The sequence below is a fragment of the Hemiscyllium ocellatum genome, chromosome 17 (assembly GCF_020745735.1).
Source record: "Hemiscyllium ocellatum isolate sHemOce1 chromosome 17, sHemOce1.pat.X.cur, whole genome shotgun sequence".
NCBI lineage: Eukaryota > Metazoa > Chordata > Chondrichthyes > Orectolobiformes > Hemiscylliidae > Hemiscyllium > Hemiscyllium ocellatum.
This window is the reverse complement of record NC_083417.1, coordinates 29,515,060-29,533,925: the sequence shown is the minus strand read 5'-3', so window position 1 is coordinate 29,533,925 and position 18,866 is coordinate 29,515,060. Positions and strand designations below refer to the sequence as shown.

The 18,866-nt window shown below is 39.8% G+C and overlaps 1 protein-coding gene across 3 annotated transcripts in view; it reads right to left on the bottom strand.

Annotated features, from left to right (window-relative positions):
- piezo1 (piezo-type mechanosensitive ion channel component 1) overlaps positions 1-18,866 on the bottom strand; it is a 339,923-nt gene that overhangs the window by 34,292 nt on the left and 286,765 nt on the right. For all 3 annotated transcript variants that reach the window (XM_060838027.1, XM_060838028.1, XM_060838029.1), the window contains 5 exons: positions 18,454-18,663; positions 11,786-12,044; positions 10,950-11,138; positions 8,643-8,829; positions 5,142-5,250 (listed from right to left, as the gene is read on the bottom strand). In XM_060838027.1, coding sequence (XP_060694010.1) covers positions 5,142-5,250; positions 8,643-8,829; positions 10,950-11,138; positions 11,786-12,044; positions 18,454-18,663 — 954 coding nt within the window. The remainder of the gene's footprint in view (positions 1-5,141; positions 5,251-8,642; positions 8,830-10,949; positions 11,139-11,785; positions 12,045-18,453; positions 18,664-18,866) is intronic.

Below are 18,866 nucleotides of genomic sequence, written 5' to 3'. Positions count from 1 at the left end.
AATGAGAGGACAACTACTTGACAACAACATTTTGATTAACCAGGCTCATATGGGGCCGATGGTGCTGAAACACCTAAAGAAAGCATCAAAAATCTCTCTCTCGGTTTCTCTATTTCTCTCACTCATTATCCAGATACCAGAAAATCACTTGTAGCAGCAAGATGTCTTCCATTCAACTTTTCTTCAAATTCCTTTGTTACAATGAAAAAGAGAAAATCACTTTCAAAGACTCAAACTGTCAACCTCTCAATCAGTGAATGAAAGACAGCATTGGTGTGCAAGCAACATTGCCTCATTAGCAGAGAAATAAAAGGAATTGGAGGAGCCCGAAAGAAAATGAGACATTGAATCCTGTGGTTCAGGCTGGTATCATCAAACTGTGTTTCCAAGACACAGTATTAATGGTGGGAAAGAAAGTCTGTTTGTGAAGGGGGGAGTTTAAGGGATAGAATTTAATTTATATAGTTACAGGCTGGCAATTCAATTTCTGGGGTTTGCCATTGACTAAAGACAATTTATTCACTACAAACAATTATTTTCTCATTAAGTTCAGACCTTTGGATAGTTTAATTAATTATTTTTACATTTGTGATCACCCCAGGAAAGGTGTAGGTTGATTTCCAGCACTCGACTCCAGTGAGCCATGACACTGTCATTTGTCCAACACTGGATCTGCTTAGTTTTCCCTTTTATTTCATCATCCTCAACATTACTGACAAGTCTATTACGTGACATTATATCAAGCATCTTTTGGAAGTCCATGCATAGCACGTCAACCACGTTACTCTCAATAAATGTAAGCAACATAAGAAAACATCCAGTATAATTGTGAGGGATCCAAAAATCTGAGGGCAGCATGGTTAGCAGTGTAACCATTATACACAAGTTCCTGTCTTTGGCAGTTTTCAAAAAACATCACTTGATGGGTACTGGAACTACCTTCCACCATAAAGGTTGAAATATCTGCCAAAATGAGTGCTTGCTCCAGCACTCCCACCAGCTAACCATTGGCCAGCCAATTACTGCCCAAGCAATCGATGGTCAATCAGCAGCAAAGTGTTGGGAGGGGTCATTGACAGTTCTACCAAGCAGCACATGCAAAGGAACAGCCTGCTCAATGATGCCCAGTTTGCGGTCTCCTAGGACCACTTAGCTGTTGACCTTTTTACAGCTTTGGTCCAAATGTGGACTAAAGATATGAACTCCAAGAGATGAGAGCGACTACTCTTGAGACCAGACACCATTCAATGGAACGTGACATCAAAAAGCCCTACTAAAACTTGTTTCAATGAGTTGGAATCATAATTTGCACAAAAGAAGGATGGTTGTGATTATTGAATATCAATCACCTCAGCCCCATACTTCAGGAGTTTTTGGAGTAACATCCTAGGCTCAATCATTTTTAGCTGCTTCATCAGTGACCTTCCCTCCATCAAAAGGTCAGAAATGGAAATGTTTACTGTGATGCTGCTGCTCCTTTAACAAGGTTATGGTGTCCTTGGCTTTTTTTTTCCCAGAGAGGTCGTAAAAGCCGCGAGTCCAAAAAGTCTGGTTTGGATAGGCTTTAGGGCCAGTTTAATTATAGCTAACAGATACTGCCTCAGGCAAAGGGCTTTCATGTTTCAAGAAAAAGGAGAGTGGCCTGTTTCCCCAGCTCAGCTTTGGTTTGGTTTTGGCAGTTTGGCTGTTTACTGAAAGCAGTCAGGCAGTTTTGAAGCTGCTGATCCAAGAAACAGCTACATGGAAGAACGTGTTCCATGCCTCTCTCTGACTTCTCTCCTGTAAAAGTCTTTGTTTGATTTTACTTTTTGTGCGAAGGGGTGCTCATGGGGATTGTTGTAAGTATTTGGAAGAGCATCATTAAGTTGGGATCATCTATTGGGTTTACAGATAGGTTAAGTTATTCAATTTTCTGTTCTCTTTTGTTGGTAATCTTGCAAATAAATTCTGTTTTGATTAAAACTAAGTGGTTGGTCCATCTGCATCACTCCTGGGATATCCATTATACACCTGCCTAAAACAACTAGCAAAGTTAGGGTCTGGGCTTCTTTCTTGAAATGTTTTGAGAGGGTCTGGCCTGGTCCATAACGTCACTAATGATTGCACAACAATCAGATCCATTTGCGGTGTCTCAGCTCCTGAAAATGGGTCCAAACACAACAAGACTTGAACAACATCCAGGCTTGTATTGACAATAACAAGTAACATTTGAGCCACATGTGCCAGGCAATGGCCATCTCCAACGAGAGAGAAACCAATCATCGCTTCTTGATATTCAATGTCTTAATATTACTGAATCCCTCAACATCACCGTCCTCAGGTTACCATTGACCAGGAATAGAACTGAGCTACCCATATACTTCAACTGCAGTCCAGAGGCTAAAGATTTTGCACAGAGGAGCTCACTTTCTGACTTCCAAAGTCAGTCCATCATCTAAAATGCACAGCTCAGAAGTGTGATGGAATACTCCCTGCTTGCCTGACTAGGCACAGCTCCAATAATTATGTTACACAAAGAAGTCAAAGCATGGACAGAGCAGTCCATTAGATTAGTCAGAGTAATGGACAGAGCAGTCCATTAGATTAGCACCGCACCCACAGACACAATGGTAGCAATGTGTTAGCATATTACAAGATGCACTGCTGAAATTCACAGAGGCTCCTTAGAAAGTCCCTGCCAAACCCATGATTGCTACAAATCCAGGGAAGTGAGTAGTCTTTCTGAACCTCCATTTTGAAGTATGCAAGATGAGTTGGACTGGTACGTGTCATTTTTTTGTTGTAATGAATTTTCCTTCAAGAACAAGGGCAGTAGCTGCATGGCACCACCAGCACATACTGATTCTCCTTCAAGCTGCACGTCATTCTGTCCTGGAAATATATTGCTGTTCCTTCAATGTCACTGGGTGAAAATGCTGGAACTCCCTTCCTAACAGTAATGTACTTACACCTTATGGACTGTAATGGTTCAAGAAATCAGCTCACCACTACCTTCTGAAAGGAGCAGTTAGGGATGGGCAATAAATGCTGATGTAGTCAGCAATTTCCATGTCCACGAATGAATAAAAATAACACCTCAGTACAGATAGACCATGGTCCTTTCTGAAAGCAGGTACAGAAAGATTACGTGTTCCCATGAGAATCATGGAGACCAGAAAGCAAAACCAAACAGATCATATTAGCATTGATTACCAGTTTTATTATAGGTTTCCAAAGATTTTTAAAGGGAAAGTATCCATTTGCTTATCAAGTATGAGGGAAGGTATTCTATTTATTTCAATTATTTCTTTTGTTTCCCAAACTGAAAGACATTAGCTAGCGAACAAGAGTTATCTATGGACAACCTCAACTCCAATTTTCTTTTTCCAAACTGAGGAGTAAATTTGTTCTCAACAAATTGTGAAGTGTCAATTGTACGATTAACTGTCAATCTAAAATGGTTTTTATTTCATTTTAATTGACTAAAAATACATTAGCTGTAATCTAAATCCGAACCTCTCAGTTGGTTCATTACTGCTTTTTGACTCATGTTACAGAATTTTTATGGATTAGTTTCTAGCCAGATGAAAGCATCCCTTTGGGTCAGGAACCTGAATGAAGAAACTGAATTTGCTGAAACACTAAGTAAGCAATAGGGGTAGCAAACCACCAATCTCCCAGTCAATTGGCAAAGGCAGGTAGAATGACATACTGGTTCTACAAAAGCAAGGATTTTTAATTATAGGGACCACAGTATGTGTTATGAATGTTACTCCAGTAGCACTGGAACTTCGGGGCTGCAGTAACAACAGGAATGGGGAGGAGCATTGTGAAGGCTTCTCCTTGGATCTCTCAGTCTTGAGGTCATGCTGAGGAATCCAAAGCGTGTGGTATTAGGTGAACTTTATCAAGGACAAAATCAGCCTCTCTAACCAAGCAGGTTTGGATGGGAGTCAGCAGCAAGGCTGCTCCCCCTCCAAACTGAAGATTTATGACTCTAAGATCGAACACCTCAAGAGGACATGACACTGCTAGATGCCAAACCCAAGCTCTGCCTTCCCAACTCTTTCTTCTATACTATTCCCCAGAATACAGCTTGCATTTTCACTCAGTCATCACTCTCCTTGCACGCATGCACACATGCACACACAAAGTATTTCCCTTTTCTCTACATAGGCTGATACGAACACATGCACCTTTGTTTTCTCTCTTTTATCTATGGGAGTGACCTGTGGGTGAAGGTGGAAAGGGTGAAATCACTCATCAGGGTGACTGCAGTGACCAGTAGTCTCTCTCCTGTTTCATTGATCAGAGATTTCCCAGCCTGAAGGTGCTTTTCCTGCTGTGGACTCATCTCAGTGAGCCTGGTGATTTGTTGACATGCTTGGAAACAGGTGGACAGTACTGGTTGTCAAATCTGGAACTGCAAGTTACATCAGCCTCTAATGTGCTGTTTGATTTTATTAAATTACTAACCCAACAACTGCATAGTGGTTAGCAGCTTTCCCACACGCATTCTAAGCCACTTTTTCTTACCTGTGAAAATTCCACCTTCAATCAGTAACACAACCCTACAACAGGGATGCATGCACAGACAAATTTCAAATGCTTGGGACCTTGGGCACAAAGGACATTTGGGCCGCACCCACTGCACACTCCCACCCCTGTTGCTCCTCATCCCATCTAATTAAAGAACAAGTAAGTAATGAAATGCATACTGAAGGTTGAGACAGTGCATTGATAATAGTACTCAAATGGAGTTTTTCTGTATTGTAACTTTTATCAGAGAGTTCCATCTTTGCACAGTGCCCTGGACATCAGCCTTATAAGCTGTTGTGTTACATATCCCTACATATACACCTAAATTGTTATTCAGTCAGTTAATCGTATAGGTTTACATTAGAACGATAGGTCAACTCACCATTGCAGAATAATATTGAATTCTGTGACAATTTCTACTGCCTTTGTTAATTTTGGTTTAGACTCAAACTTAATTTAAACAGATCTTAAATAGTGTAGATTTCCTTAATTTCTCTATTCCAGTGTGATTTAAATGGGTTGATTAAACTCAATTTAAAATAAATTTCATATTTTGCACCTTTAGTTGAAATCACCCTTTAAAATCTCCTTGGTTACAGAAACATAAAACCATGTGCACTTACATCTGGAAGAGAAAACGTTTTACTTTCATTCCAAATTCCTTCAGTTTTTTGCCTGCCTTTTCTTTTCTGCTAGGTTTCTTTTTGGGCTTCCGAGAAGAACGTTCCTTCTCTGAAAGGATAATATTTCTTAATAAAGCATTTCACCTTATAGCATACTTCAGAAGGTCTTAAATTACTTCAAGCTCCTTAATTGCAATTCCATGACACAGACTGATGAACTCTTTTGCAATAAAGAGAGTTTACTTCCATTCATGGGTCAAGTTATGATATTATTTTACGTAGGCCATACAGGAAAATCCCAAATACATTGCAAAATACATGATATTCTGGATTTAACTGCACAGCATAAGTCTTTAAACAAAATCAAAATATTCCATATTAGACTTATGTACTGAGTGGTTCATTATATATGAATCATAGAAAATTAACGCACAGGTTGTGACAAGAGAGGTGTGATTTATATGTACATTCATATCATTTTTGGAGTTTGAATGACAAAATAGTGGCATATGACTTTAGTTACTTTTTTCTTAATAAAGAAAAGGTCAGAGACTCCTTCCAGATCAGTGACCTAATCCAGTATATGTCAGAGAGCAGGTGACTATGAACAAATGTTGATGTTTTTACTGCAGGGTTTACAACAGGTAGAGTACACAGAGAAGACCATCAACTTGTTTTCAGTTCAGAACAAACAAGGATGGATTTGAGTTTAGAAGACATTGAGATTGGAAGTGTTTAAGGCAGCTCAGCAGAGACCTGACTGGAGTCAGAAGAAAATCTTGCTTTCTCTCAATTTGGAGATGCTGGTGTTGGACTGGGGTGGACAAAGTTAAAAATCTCACAACACCAGGTTATAGTCCAACAGGTTTAATTGGAAGCACACCTGATGAAGGAGCGTCGCTCTGAAAGCTAGTGTGCTTCCAATTAAACCTGTTGGACTATAACCTGGTGTTGTGTGATTTTTAGCTTTCTCTTAGAGGTGCATAGGACAGTTCATGAAAAGCACAATCACCTCAGCAGGAAAGTTGCACTTGTCTAATTTCCAAACTAATTCCTGATGAAGGGCTTATGCCCGAAACGTCGAATTTCCTATTCCTTGGATGCTGCCTGACCTGCTGTGCTTTAACCAGCAACACATTTTCAACTAATTTCCAAACTAGAAGAGTTTGGATAGAAATCTGCAGGTTATTAGAACTGAGAAAGCTTAGGCTGTCAGAATTGTTGAAGAGTTCATATTAGCAGATTTGGAAAAGATTCACTGAATTGTCTGCGCAGTCCATGGCAAAGAAAATAGTAGGAGTAATTTAAGTGAAACCTGAAAGGAGTTGAGCGATGGAGTGTACATCCTCTAGATTTGAATCTTTGTAAATTAATGATTTTGGAAAATAAGTTGAAAACTTTGTTTTATTGTGTGTTTTAAGATGGTCCTGTGCTCTATACTTTTGTAGCTTGGCTTTTATTTATTACTTCTTTTGTGTTATAAACTATTGTTCTATTGTTAAAGAAACTCTGCAGCCTCGTGTGACTATGTTTCAGTGACTGACCACTGTATTAATGAAAACTAAAAACAAATCAGATTTCATTCTGGCATCTGATATGCACAGTAACTCCATCAGCTGTGATCATAACAAGGTACAGTAAGCTATTAGGAAAGCAACTGTTTGGGAAGCTTTGGTTATAAAGCATTTGCTGTACAAAACACAGGAATCTATAAGATATTGAGGTCATGCCTGCAAATCTATATATGGTTTTGTTCTCCATACTTAAGGAAGGACGTACTTGATCTAGAGGAAGTGCAGTGACTTCTGAGTGAGGGACTTGACATAAGAGCTGTGATTTAATAGATTAGTCTACATTTTCTGGAGTTTAGCAGAAGAAGTGATCAAACTGAAATACATAAAATTTTTAAGCAGCTTGACAAGTTTGATGCTAGGGAACATTTTTCTGCCACTGAAGAATTTTGAACTGAGTCACTGGATAAGAGGTCAGCAATTTACAAATGTGGTTCAGTGAGGCAGTGTTTTTTAAATAAGAACATAAGAACTCGGAGCAAGAGGAGGCCATCTGGCCCATGGAGCCTGCTCACCTATTCAATAAGATCATGGCTGATCCTTTTGTAGACTCAGATCCACTTACCCACCTGCTGACCATAACTCTTAATTTCTTGACTGTTCAAAAATCTATCTATCTTTGGCTTAAAAATCTTCAACAAGGTAGCCTCAACTGCTTCACTGGGCAGGAAATTCTACAGATTCACAACCCTTTGGGAGAAGAAGTTCCTCCTCAACTCAGTCCTACATCTGCTAACTCAGTTCTAAATTCTTCAAACAGTTGTGAATCATTGCAATTCTCCATCCTAGAGAACTGTGCTTGCTCAGTTGCTGAGTATACTCAAGACGGAGATTAATAGATTCTTGGTTATTAATAAAATTAAAGAATATGATGATATGGTGGGAAGGAGATGTTCAGCTAGAAGATCAACCATGGTTGAAATGTGGAGCAGGTTCACAGCACCCAACATCCTATCCAATTTCCATTTCTCATGCACTTAGGTTGTCTTTGTGTTTGTTAATGCCTTCATTGTGGTGCAATTACCTGAAACTCTCCCTTGCTTATTGATTCGGACTGCAATTAAAATATTTATATTTTTATTTAGTGAGAAAGACAGGAATTCTAAAACTGATGTAGACATCTAGCAACAAATCACACAAGATGGATACGAATGATCTTGACAAAATTGTAATATGCTCTGCTGAATTTGAGAGCCAGTGGTGGTTGTGAGGGAAGATGGGGGTTAGGGGACTGATGGTGGCAGTTGGGCTGGGGCAGGGGGGGAGAGAGAAGTTGGAGAATAAGTGAGAGTAACATCAGATGGCTTTCTAATTCATTCCACGGCCAGCAGCTTGAGAACCTTCCCAGCAGTGGGTAGAACCTGATTTTGGGGGGGGTGGGGGGGGGGGGGGTGAGGTGGAGAATCAAAAAAGCATGGAGCCAACTCTGATGTTTAAAATCACACAATGGTATGGCCTCAACTGGAGTATTGGAACAACTGGAAAAGTGCACATTTTAGGAAAAATGTGGAGAGAGTTTAATCTGGAGGCAGTTTAAATTGGAGACAGTTTAGCTGAGGTTTGCTAGAATAATTCATGGATGAGACTGTTCCATTCTTTGAAAACACTTGGATACTGAAGTATTCGCAGCATCCATGGAACTGCAAGAATGCATGTTTTCAGGATAGAAAGGAATGAAAGGGAGCAAATTCTTTCAAATATTTAAGAAGCAAAGTAAATTAGCAGAAGTCCAAGGCAAAAATGAGGGGAAATAATTTGTATTGGTTTAGTGTAACTCAGTGTTTTGGCATGTGGATTAAAATGTTTGAAACACCAACATCTGAATTAGCTCAGATGTATGCAAATTTCAGAGGTTAAAACAGGAGTTTTGTTCAATTTATTTTAAGGAATATTCTCAAATCTGGCAACACTGTTTCTAAAACCTTCTAACCTTTGGTTTGTTTTCTCCTCCTAAAACGAAATCTGCTCTTTTTTACTTCCTGTGTTGGTTCTAGGTCAGAAACGTGGTCATCTGCAGCTGGGTCCTGGTTTGCATCCTGCGATTCTTTGATGGCCTCCTTTTCTTTCATAATGTCCTTTTTCTTTTGAACTTCCTGATCATCCCATAGTCCATACCGCTGAAAATAGAATGGTGGAAAATTACAGCATTTGTAAGTGTGGGGTGGCGGAAACAAATCAGTGCTTTCATTGTGTTACAATTTATTTATAAATACATATATAACACAATCCAGAATAACTTTGAGTGAGGTTTACTGCATCTTGATGAAATACGGCAAGAATCAGATCATCTTGACCTGTCTGCACGGGAACAAGGTCTACAATGGAGCAGCAGACTGACATTAAACCTGAAGGTTTTATGTACATCAGACTGGTGAGGTGCAGTCTCGAGCTGGACGTCCCCCAGGTAAGGAATACCTCTTTTATATTTAGTTCATAGACTGTGGAAGGCACTGACAACACCACCAGTTATAATTGCCCTTAGAGAAGGTAAGCTGTCTATCACAATGGTTGCAGTCAGTATGGTGTAAGTACAGCCACAGTAGGTTTCTTGAAGAGGATTTCAATTACAATTCAGAGATCATCTCGGTAAGTTGAATGGATGGAAATGGTGGGGACCCACTCCTCAATCAGAGGTAGGTTTCCTGTCACGTTTGGGAAAGGTGGGTCCTTGCTAAAGGATGTACAATGGAAGAAGAGGGTTGCGAGGGAGAAAGGGATTTGATGGCGAAGTTGCAAGGATTTGTTGGGGGAGATAAAAGGGAAGAAAACAGGGAAGGCACAAAGATGATAAAACAGTTTTAAACGAATCAAAGAAATACTCAGCTAACTGGGATCCAAGAAAACATTAAGTCAGTGAGATAATGAATTCTTGCAAATGAATGTAAAATGCATAGTTTAGTGCTGTAATTCCTGGAAAAAAATGTGATGGATTCTATTGCAATGAACATTCTTAAATTAGTAACTATTAAATCAATTATTAAAATATTGTTACAATTAAATTAATTAAATATCAATTATTAAAATTAATTCTGAGATTCAGTAAATAGATTTCTAACTGCCTGACGAGAACAAAAAGCTTTGTGTACAGGCAATGAAAGTGCATTAGTGGTGAGCTCAGCAGTTTTCAGAGGTGGGGACAGGCTGGTGGCTTTTTGTCTGGAGAAGTGTATGTTAATTAAATTGAAAAATAAAAACTGTTGTTAACTTATACCTGTTGTGTTGTACCAATTTAAATCCGAGGTGGTGTCTCAAAATTGATGTTTTTCTCGTGTTATGGTTTTAAGCTTAATGGAGAGTTAATAATTATCAAGACTATTGGTGAATTATTCCAATTCTGCTCCTGGTTGAGTCAGAATATAAGTCAACAAGTGTACAGAAGATATTGTTCCAATGAATGTAAAATGCAACTTCGCCATCAAATCCCTTTCTCCCTCGCAAACCTCTTCTTCCATTGTACATCCTTTAGCAAGGACCCACCTTTCCCAAACGTGACAGGAAACCTACCTCTGATTGAGGAGTGGGTCCCCACCATTTCCATCCATTCAACTTACCGAGATGATCTCTGAATTGTAATTGAAATCCTCTTCAAGAAACCTACTGTGGCTGTACTTACACCATACTGACTGCAACCATTGTGATAGACAGCTTATCTCCTCTAAGGGCAATTATAACTGGTGGTGTTGTCAGTGCCTTCCACAGTCTATGAACTAAATATAAAAGAGGTATTCCTTACCTACCAGTGGAATGAGAAACTTTCCTTAGAAATCAAAATAGTAGTAGTTCAAAAAATCTCAAGAGGGGTCCTCAGGAAAGAAAAAGAATTCTGATCCCTGATGGAGTTCAAAAAAGCAGATTGAAAATGTGGCAAGTTATCACTGAGCCCTGCTTTTACTTTTGCTCATTCACGTGAGAGAAAGATCTAAATATTTTAAAGCTGGCCGTGGGGCCGGTGAGGAACTTCTGCTTATGCCACATAACCTAAACATTCTCCAAATTGAAACAGGAGCTCAATTTTGAAAAATGTAGACCTATCCTAAAGACTATTTCAGTCTATTGCAAATAGTCTTAACACATTGTTCCTTTTCCCGCCTATAAATTCATTCTCATTTGTCAGTGGAAAAATATTGTAAACCAGGCTAAGATTTTGAAAAGCACCTTTGTGTGTGTTATTAGTAGTTGCTAATTCACTAAACAAATGATTGTTTTATCAACGCTATTGAAAGTTATAGTATGTAACCTTTAGTAGTGACTGATGGAACAAAAGTGCTAGCAGCTGAATCAGATCATATTTAACATAACCATCAGTCTTCTCCAAACCGAGAATACGTGGAGGGAAGAATGGCTTGTCTTCATTCAATGAAATGATGTAGGAGCTGTTCCAAGGGAAGAACCCAAATTGGAATAAGTATTTAATGACCACCATCACCTGCAAAGTGAAATGAAAGCAGGTTACACCTGAACTTGCATTAAAATGCTGAAACTTAAGAACACTGAATATAATGCTGGAAAATATCATAGCCATAACAATTAATGCCCACATTGATCTTCATAGTGAACATTTCAGGTAATGACAATAAGTAAAACAAATCAGAGCACAACAAGCTCAGGGGTTTCAAATAAAACTTCAATACTTATACCTTATATCCAATTAATTGTCTCTGATTAAAAGTCACTGTCACAATTCTAGGGAACTGTAGCAGACAACTCGTAGTTAGCAAGGTTCCAAAAACAACCATAGTCTAAATTAACTTATTATCTATTTTTCACAGCTGGCTGATGGATAAATATTGCTCAGAACCCCAGCTTCCTAACTCAAGAATGAAGGTGGCTTGCTATGACTGAGGCAAGACTGGTCCTTAATGTGTGAATTACAGTGTTATAATGGATTGTATTGAAACACAGTTCCTTTTTGTCCAACTCCATTTGTCACATGTATACACCTTATATTAACACACAGGAAAGCTGGTAAGATCATAAGTATTAAGCAGGGAATTACAGCAATTTTTCAACTACATAAAGCATAAAATATGTAAATTTGTACAATGAGCAATATGCAATATTTCTTCAGTTCACCTCAGTGTAGATGATTGCTGTCATCCAAAATCGTTTGCTGGGCCGAGGAATTGAAAGCATTGCCCAGAGGAACATCAGAATGGGAAGAAAGAGTGTGATTACAGAGGCAGAGATCATATTGTTCAAGATAATGATGAAGTAGCAGGTCAACTCTGAATAAGCAGCAATGACATTATACACAGCAAACACCAGTTTCAAAAATCGGTTGTGGGATTGATAAAACTTCTTCGATCCCTCCAACTCTTCAATGGAAGAATGGCTTAAAAAGATAAAAACAAGAACATTAATGTTAAAATGTTACACCTGATGAGTAATGTTTTGCCACCTTTTATTCCTTGAAAATATCAAAATGCACATTCCTCTAACAATCTGCTTCTTGTCCCATTTATTTTGAGTATTGTATAGTAATTTCTGACCCCCATACTGTGGTGCACTACATCAATCACTCTTTTTGAGATCTTTGCTTGAAGAAGGACCTTGACAATTATTTGCAAAGTGCCGTGACTTTTTATCCCAGTTGGGGCACAAAGGCAGGTCCATGTTTGCCGCAACTGGAATAGGAATCTAACCTTGTGCTTTTGGTCTTAATCTGATCCACATAGTAACCATCAAATCATCTCAGCTATTAAGCCTTCCCAAATCAATCAGTGCACATAAAAAAATGGTCATAGAGTTTAACAGCTGGGAAAGAAGGAAGGTTCCACATGGTGGACTGGTTAGTAAAGTTAGATCACATGGGATCCAGGGAGAGCAAGCCAATTGGAAACAAAATTGGATTGATGGTAGGAGACGGAGGGCGATGGTAGAGGGTTATCTTTTGGACTGGAAACCTGTGACCAGTGGTGTGCTGCAAGGATTGGTGCTGGGTTCACTGATGCCATTTATATAAACAATTTGAATGAGAATATAGGAAGCATGGTTGGTAAGTTGTGGATGACACCAACATTGGTGGCATAGTGGATAATGAAGAAGGTTGTCTAAGAACACAATGGGATCTTGATCAGCTGGGCCAGTGGTCCAAGGAACAGAAGATGGATTTTAATTCAGATGAGAGGTTTGCATTTTAGTAGGACAAACCAGGGCAGGTCTTATACAGTTTAGTAAGGGGATTTAGTAAGGGGAGGTCATGTCTGAAAAACCTGTTGGAATTCTTTGAAGAGGTGACAAGTAGGTTAGACGAGGGAAACTCAGTGGATGTGGTCTATCTAGACTTCCAAAAGGCCTTTGATAAGGTGCCACATGGGAGGCTGCTGAGCAAGGTGAGAGCCCATGGTGTTCACACGGATGATCCCTGGAATAGTTGGTCTAACATACGAGGAACAGCTGAGGATCCTGGGGTTGTATTCATTGGAGTTTAGAAGATTGAGGGGAGACTTAATAGAAACTTACAAGATAATAATGCCTTGGAAAGGGTGGATGCTAGGAAATTGTTTCCTTTAGGCGAGGAGACTAGGACCTGTGCACACAGCCTTAGAATTAGAGGGGGTCAATTCAGAACAGAAATGCGGAGACATTTCTTCAGCCAGAGAGTGGTGGGCCTGTGGAATTCATTTCCGCAGAGTGCAGTGGAGGCCGGGACGCTAAATGTCTTCAAGGCAGAGATTGATAGATTCTTGATGTCACGAGGAATTAAGGGCTACGGGGAGAATGCTGGTAAGTAGAGTTGAAACGCCCATCAGCCATGATTGAATGGCGGAGTGGACTCGATGGGCCGAATGGCCTTACTTCCACTCCTATGTCTTATGGTCTTATACAGTTAATGGTAGGGCCTTGGGGAATGTTGTCCAACAGCGAGACCTAGGGATTCAGGTACATAGTTCCTTCAGAGTGGTGGCACAGGTAAAGAGGGTGGTGAAGAAAGCATTTGGCACACTTTCCTTCACTGGTCAGAGCATCGAGTTCAGGAGTGGGGCATCATGTTGTGGTTGTACAGAATGTAGAGGGGCATGGATAGAATAAATAGGCAAGGTCTTTTCCCTGGGATGGGGGAGTTCAGAACTGGAGGGCATAGGTTTAGGGTGAGAGGGGAAAGATATAAAAGAGACCTAAGGGGCAACTTTTTCATGCAGAGATTGGTGCATGTAGGAATGAGCTGCCAGAGGAAGTAGTGAAGGCTGGTACAATTGCAACATTTAAAAGGCATCTGGATGGATATATGATTAGGAAGGGTTTGGAGGGATATGGGCCGGGTGCTGGCAGGTGTGACTAGATTGGGTTGGGATATCTGGTCGGTATGGACGAATTGAACCATGCTGTACATCTATATGACTCTATGAAGCAATGTTTGTAGTCCTGAATACTATTTTGGATGCCCTGCTATAGGTAGGATGTTATAAGTTGGAGAGAATGCAGAAAATATGTACAAGGATGTTACTGGTACTGGAGGGTTTGAGTTATAAGGAGCAGCTGGGTAGGCTGGGACTTTCATCCCTGAAGCATTTGAAGTTGAGGGGTGACCTTGTAGAGCTTTGTAAAGTCATGAAAGGCATTCATAAGGTGAATAGCCAAAGTATTTTCCCTAGGGTGGGGGAGTTCAAAACTACAGCCACGGGTTTAAGGTAAGAGGGGAAAGATTTAAAAAGGGACCTGAGGGGCAAATTTGTCCAACAGCGAGACCTAGGGATTCAGGTACATAGTTCCTTCAGAGTGGTGGCACAGGTAAAGAGGGTGGTGAAAGAAAGCATTTGGCACACTTTCCTTCACTGGTCAGAGCATCGAGTTCAGGAGTGGGGCATCATGTTGTGGTTGTACAGAATGTAGAGGGGCATGGATAGAATAAATAGGCAAGGTCTTTTCCCTGGGATGGGGGAGTTCAAAACTAGAGGCCGCGGGGTTTAAGGTAAGAGGGGAAAGATTTAAAAGGGACCTGAGGGGCAAATTTTTCCACACAGAGGGTGGTGCATATATGGAAAGAACTGCCAGGGGAAGTGGTAGAGATTAGTAAAGCTACAACATTTAAAAGATATTTAGACAGATGCATGTACAGGAAAGGTCTTGAGGGATATGGGCCAAGCACAGGCAAATGAGATGTTTAGTTTGGGAAACCTGGTTGGCTTGGATGAGTTGGACTGAAGGGCCTGTTTCCATGTTATATGAATGTGTCTATCCATGCTGGTCATTAAGCACCTATCTATTCTAATCCCATTTTCCAGCACTTGACCGATAGCTTTGAATGCCATAGGTGTATCAATTATTCATCGAAATATTTCTTAAATGTTGTAATGGTTCCCATTCTACCACATTTTTTGGCAGTGAGTTCCAGATTTCCACCAACCTCTGGGTGAAAAACATTTTCCTTAAGTCCCTTCTAAGGTTTCTGCACCTTACCCTACATTTGTATCTCCTATTTGTTTACTCCTTTACTAAAGTGAAACATGTCTTCCTATGTATGCCCCTCACAACTTTATTGGATGTCCATCAGATTTCTGTGCTCCAAGATAAATGAGCTCATCCTATTTAGCCTCTTTTCATAGCTAATTCATTCTAGTCCAGGCAAAATCCTCGTTAATCTCCTCTGCACACTGTTCTCCAGTTGTGGCCTAACTAACATTTTGTATGTCCCCATCATAAACATCTCGTGCATATATTCAATGTCTTGACTAATAAAAACAAATATTCCATATACCTTCTTAACCACCTTAATTAACTTTCCTGCTGCCTTCAAGTATCAAAAGGCATGGATATTAAGGTCCTACTGTACTTCCTACAGTCCTATAATTCATTGTATATCCCCTTGCCTCATTGGTCCTCCCAAAATATATCACCTCACACCTTTCAGGATTAAATTTCATTTACCAAGGTTATGCCCATCTGACCAGTCAATCTATATCATCCTGTAGTCTAAAGCTTTGCTCCTTGCTGTTTACCACAACATAAACTTTGGTGTAAACTGCAAACTTAATGATCAAATTATCTATGCTCATGCCTAGATTATTAATGTACACTACAAACAGCAAATGACCCAACACTGAACCGGACACAGCTTCTAATCGCAGAAACACTCGTTGACCATCACTCTCTGTCTCTTGCCACTAAACCAGTCTTGGATCCAATTTGCCAAATAGAACCATTTCCATTTTGAGTTAACTGTTGTTAACACCAGCATTTATTTTCAATTGCAATACCCTGTGTATTTCTTATAACAAGATGATTATGCCAAGCACTGAAATAGGAAGTTAAAGCACATTTTCAATACATTTCTATGAACAATGCAAAAATGATCTCAGGAACTGCAAAGAAACAAAGAAGAACAAAACAAAAAACAACATAGCACAGGAACAGACCCTTTGGTCCTCCAAGCCTGTGCCCTTCCATGCTAAAACTGTCTTCACTTACAGGATCCGTATTTCTCTATTCACCTGCATTTTCAAGTATTCTTCCTAGCATTTCTTGAATGCTGATACTGTGTCTGTTTCCATCACTACCCCAGGCAGCATGTTCCAGGCACTGAGTACCCTTTGTGCAAAAATCTTATTTGCATACCTCTTCTAAACCGTGACCCCCATCTTGAACCTGTGTCCCCTACTAATTGACCCTCTGTTCTGGGAAAAGCCTCATACTATCCTCTCTATCTATTCCGTTCACAATCATACAAACTTCTATCAGATCATTCCTCAACCTCCTGCATCCCATCAAAAACCTGCTCACTCTATCCAACATTTCTTCGTAGCTAAAATCCCCCATACCAGGCAATGTCTTGGTAAAACATTTCTGTACTCTCTCCAAAGCATCCACATCCTTCTGATAGTGTGGTGACCAGAACTGTATACAATATTCCAAATGTGGCCTAACTTGAGTTTTATAAAACTGTAGCATAACTTGCCTATCCTTATACTCAGTGCCCCTTTCAATGAAAGCAAGCATGCCATAGGCCTTGTTTACTATCTTATCTACCTGCGCTGCTTCCTTCAATGATGTGTGGACCAGCACACACAGACCCCTCTGCATATCAGTACTCCTAAGGGTTCTCATTCACTGTATAATTGTCACCTGTACTTGACTTCTAAAAATGCATCACCACACATTTGTCTGGATTTTAAAAATCCATCTACCATTTTTCTGCTCATGCCTCCAACTGATCTATATCTGGTTGTATCTTCTGACAATCCTCCTCACTATCCACAACTCGACTAATCTTTATATCACACCAGTCAGACCAACAACATTTTACTCCAAATCATTTTTGTAGACCATGAACAGCAGAGGTCCCAGCACTGACCCCTGTGGAACACCACTACTCACAGACCTCTGTTCAGAAAAGCATCCTCCCACAGCTACCCTCGATCTCTTATGACTAAACCAGTTCTGTATCCATCTTGCCAGCTCACCCTGATACCATGTAACTTTATCTTTTGTACATCACACCTCTGAAAGAGAATTATTTAACTCAATTGCTTAACAAGAATACCTTTTATTGCAGATTTTTGTTAAGGTAGGGAAAAAGTACAAATAGTTTGGATGTTGCTAAAATGAGTACACATATAGGGGCTATGAGGTGGTAATTCCCATTAACAGAATTGTATGATTAGTCCAATATGACATTCTACCTCCCACACAATTGAATCACAGCATGTGCCAATTTCAGTGTCATACCAATGTAATAACAGGTACATAGGCTGAACAAATCAAAAAATATATTCCATTAGACCATAAATCCATAAGATATAGGAGCAAGACTAGGCCATTTGGCTCATCTAGTCTACTCTGTCATTCAATTATGGCTGACATGTTTCTCAGCACCATTCTCCTACCTTCTCCTTGTTACCCTTGATCTCGTAGTAATCAAGAACTATCTCTGTCTGTCTTAAATACACTCCATAACTTGGCCTCCACAGCACCTCTGTGGCAATGAGTTCCACAGATTAACCACCCTCTGGCTGAAGAAATTCTTCCTAAACTCAATTCTAAAGGTGTTGTTTCTTCACTCTGAGGCTGTGCCCTGGGTCCTAATCACTCCTACTAGCGGAAAAACCTTCTCCACATCCACTCTATTTAGATCTCTCAGTATTCTGTAAGTTTCAATCAGATACTTCCTCATCCTTCTAAACTCTTCCTTCAGTAACCTGTAATAGGCAGAGTACACACTCAACACAGCCCATGTTTACAAAACCCAAAGCACCGTTAGATATCATTTTGTATTTAGGGAACACTTGCTGACAATCTTAAACGTGTAAAGAACAACTCTAGGGAGCAATTTAGGAACGTCAGTTGAGATTTGAACATGGATCATCAGACTTTCTAAAAGCAATATGCATTCAGAGACAGGGACCCGTTCTCTGCAAACAAACCTTGTACCTTTTTTTGAATTTCCTGGGAGTTGAGGGAGCCTTAAGTTTTCATGGCTTTTTCCATGCTCATGCTTAGCCATTTTGGATCGACCTGCCAATCAATCATCGGTCTTTAATCTGGTCCTATAAATTGGTATGATTATTTGAAATTTGACACTCTTGCATTTATCCTGAATGAGTGTATGATGAAAAGATTTGGCAACCTTTCAACAAATAATTTGGATCTTTGTGAAACTACAGTTCTTAAAGGGAGTATGTTAATCGCTTTGAGTCAGGGTAATATTCCAAGTTAAAGTAGAATATCCAACAAAACTCAGTTTTGACCACAGATATATGTGGCCTATTTGGAACATTACCCCTTTTTATGAGCTAATTTTGTACCTGCTTGCAAGCAGTTCACTCGCTGTTCTGGTACGAGGAATGGGCTGAAATGATTGCTCCTCTGACTCGGTGTCAAACTTGACTGTTTCTAGTGGATCCACAGTCAAGTTTTCTTCCTTGATGTTAGATTTTGTGCTGCAATCAGGAACCAGTTCCTGGGACTCCCCTTCCTCGTGGATCATCAGGGATGATTCTTGCTCTTCAGAACTACTGCATTAAGAAAATTGTCATCATGAAATTGGACTGAAAAATTCTTCTTAACATTTCATTAAAGGTTTGTTTTACTGATGCAGCACTGGCCTGTGCCCTCTATTGGCATCCAGTGCCTCTATACTTTAATCTCTACCAAGTAGGAATTTTCAAGGGAGATAATTTGGCTGATCTTCTCTTTCTTCCTTGAATGAAGGGTCAAT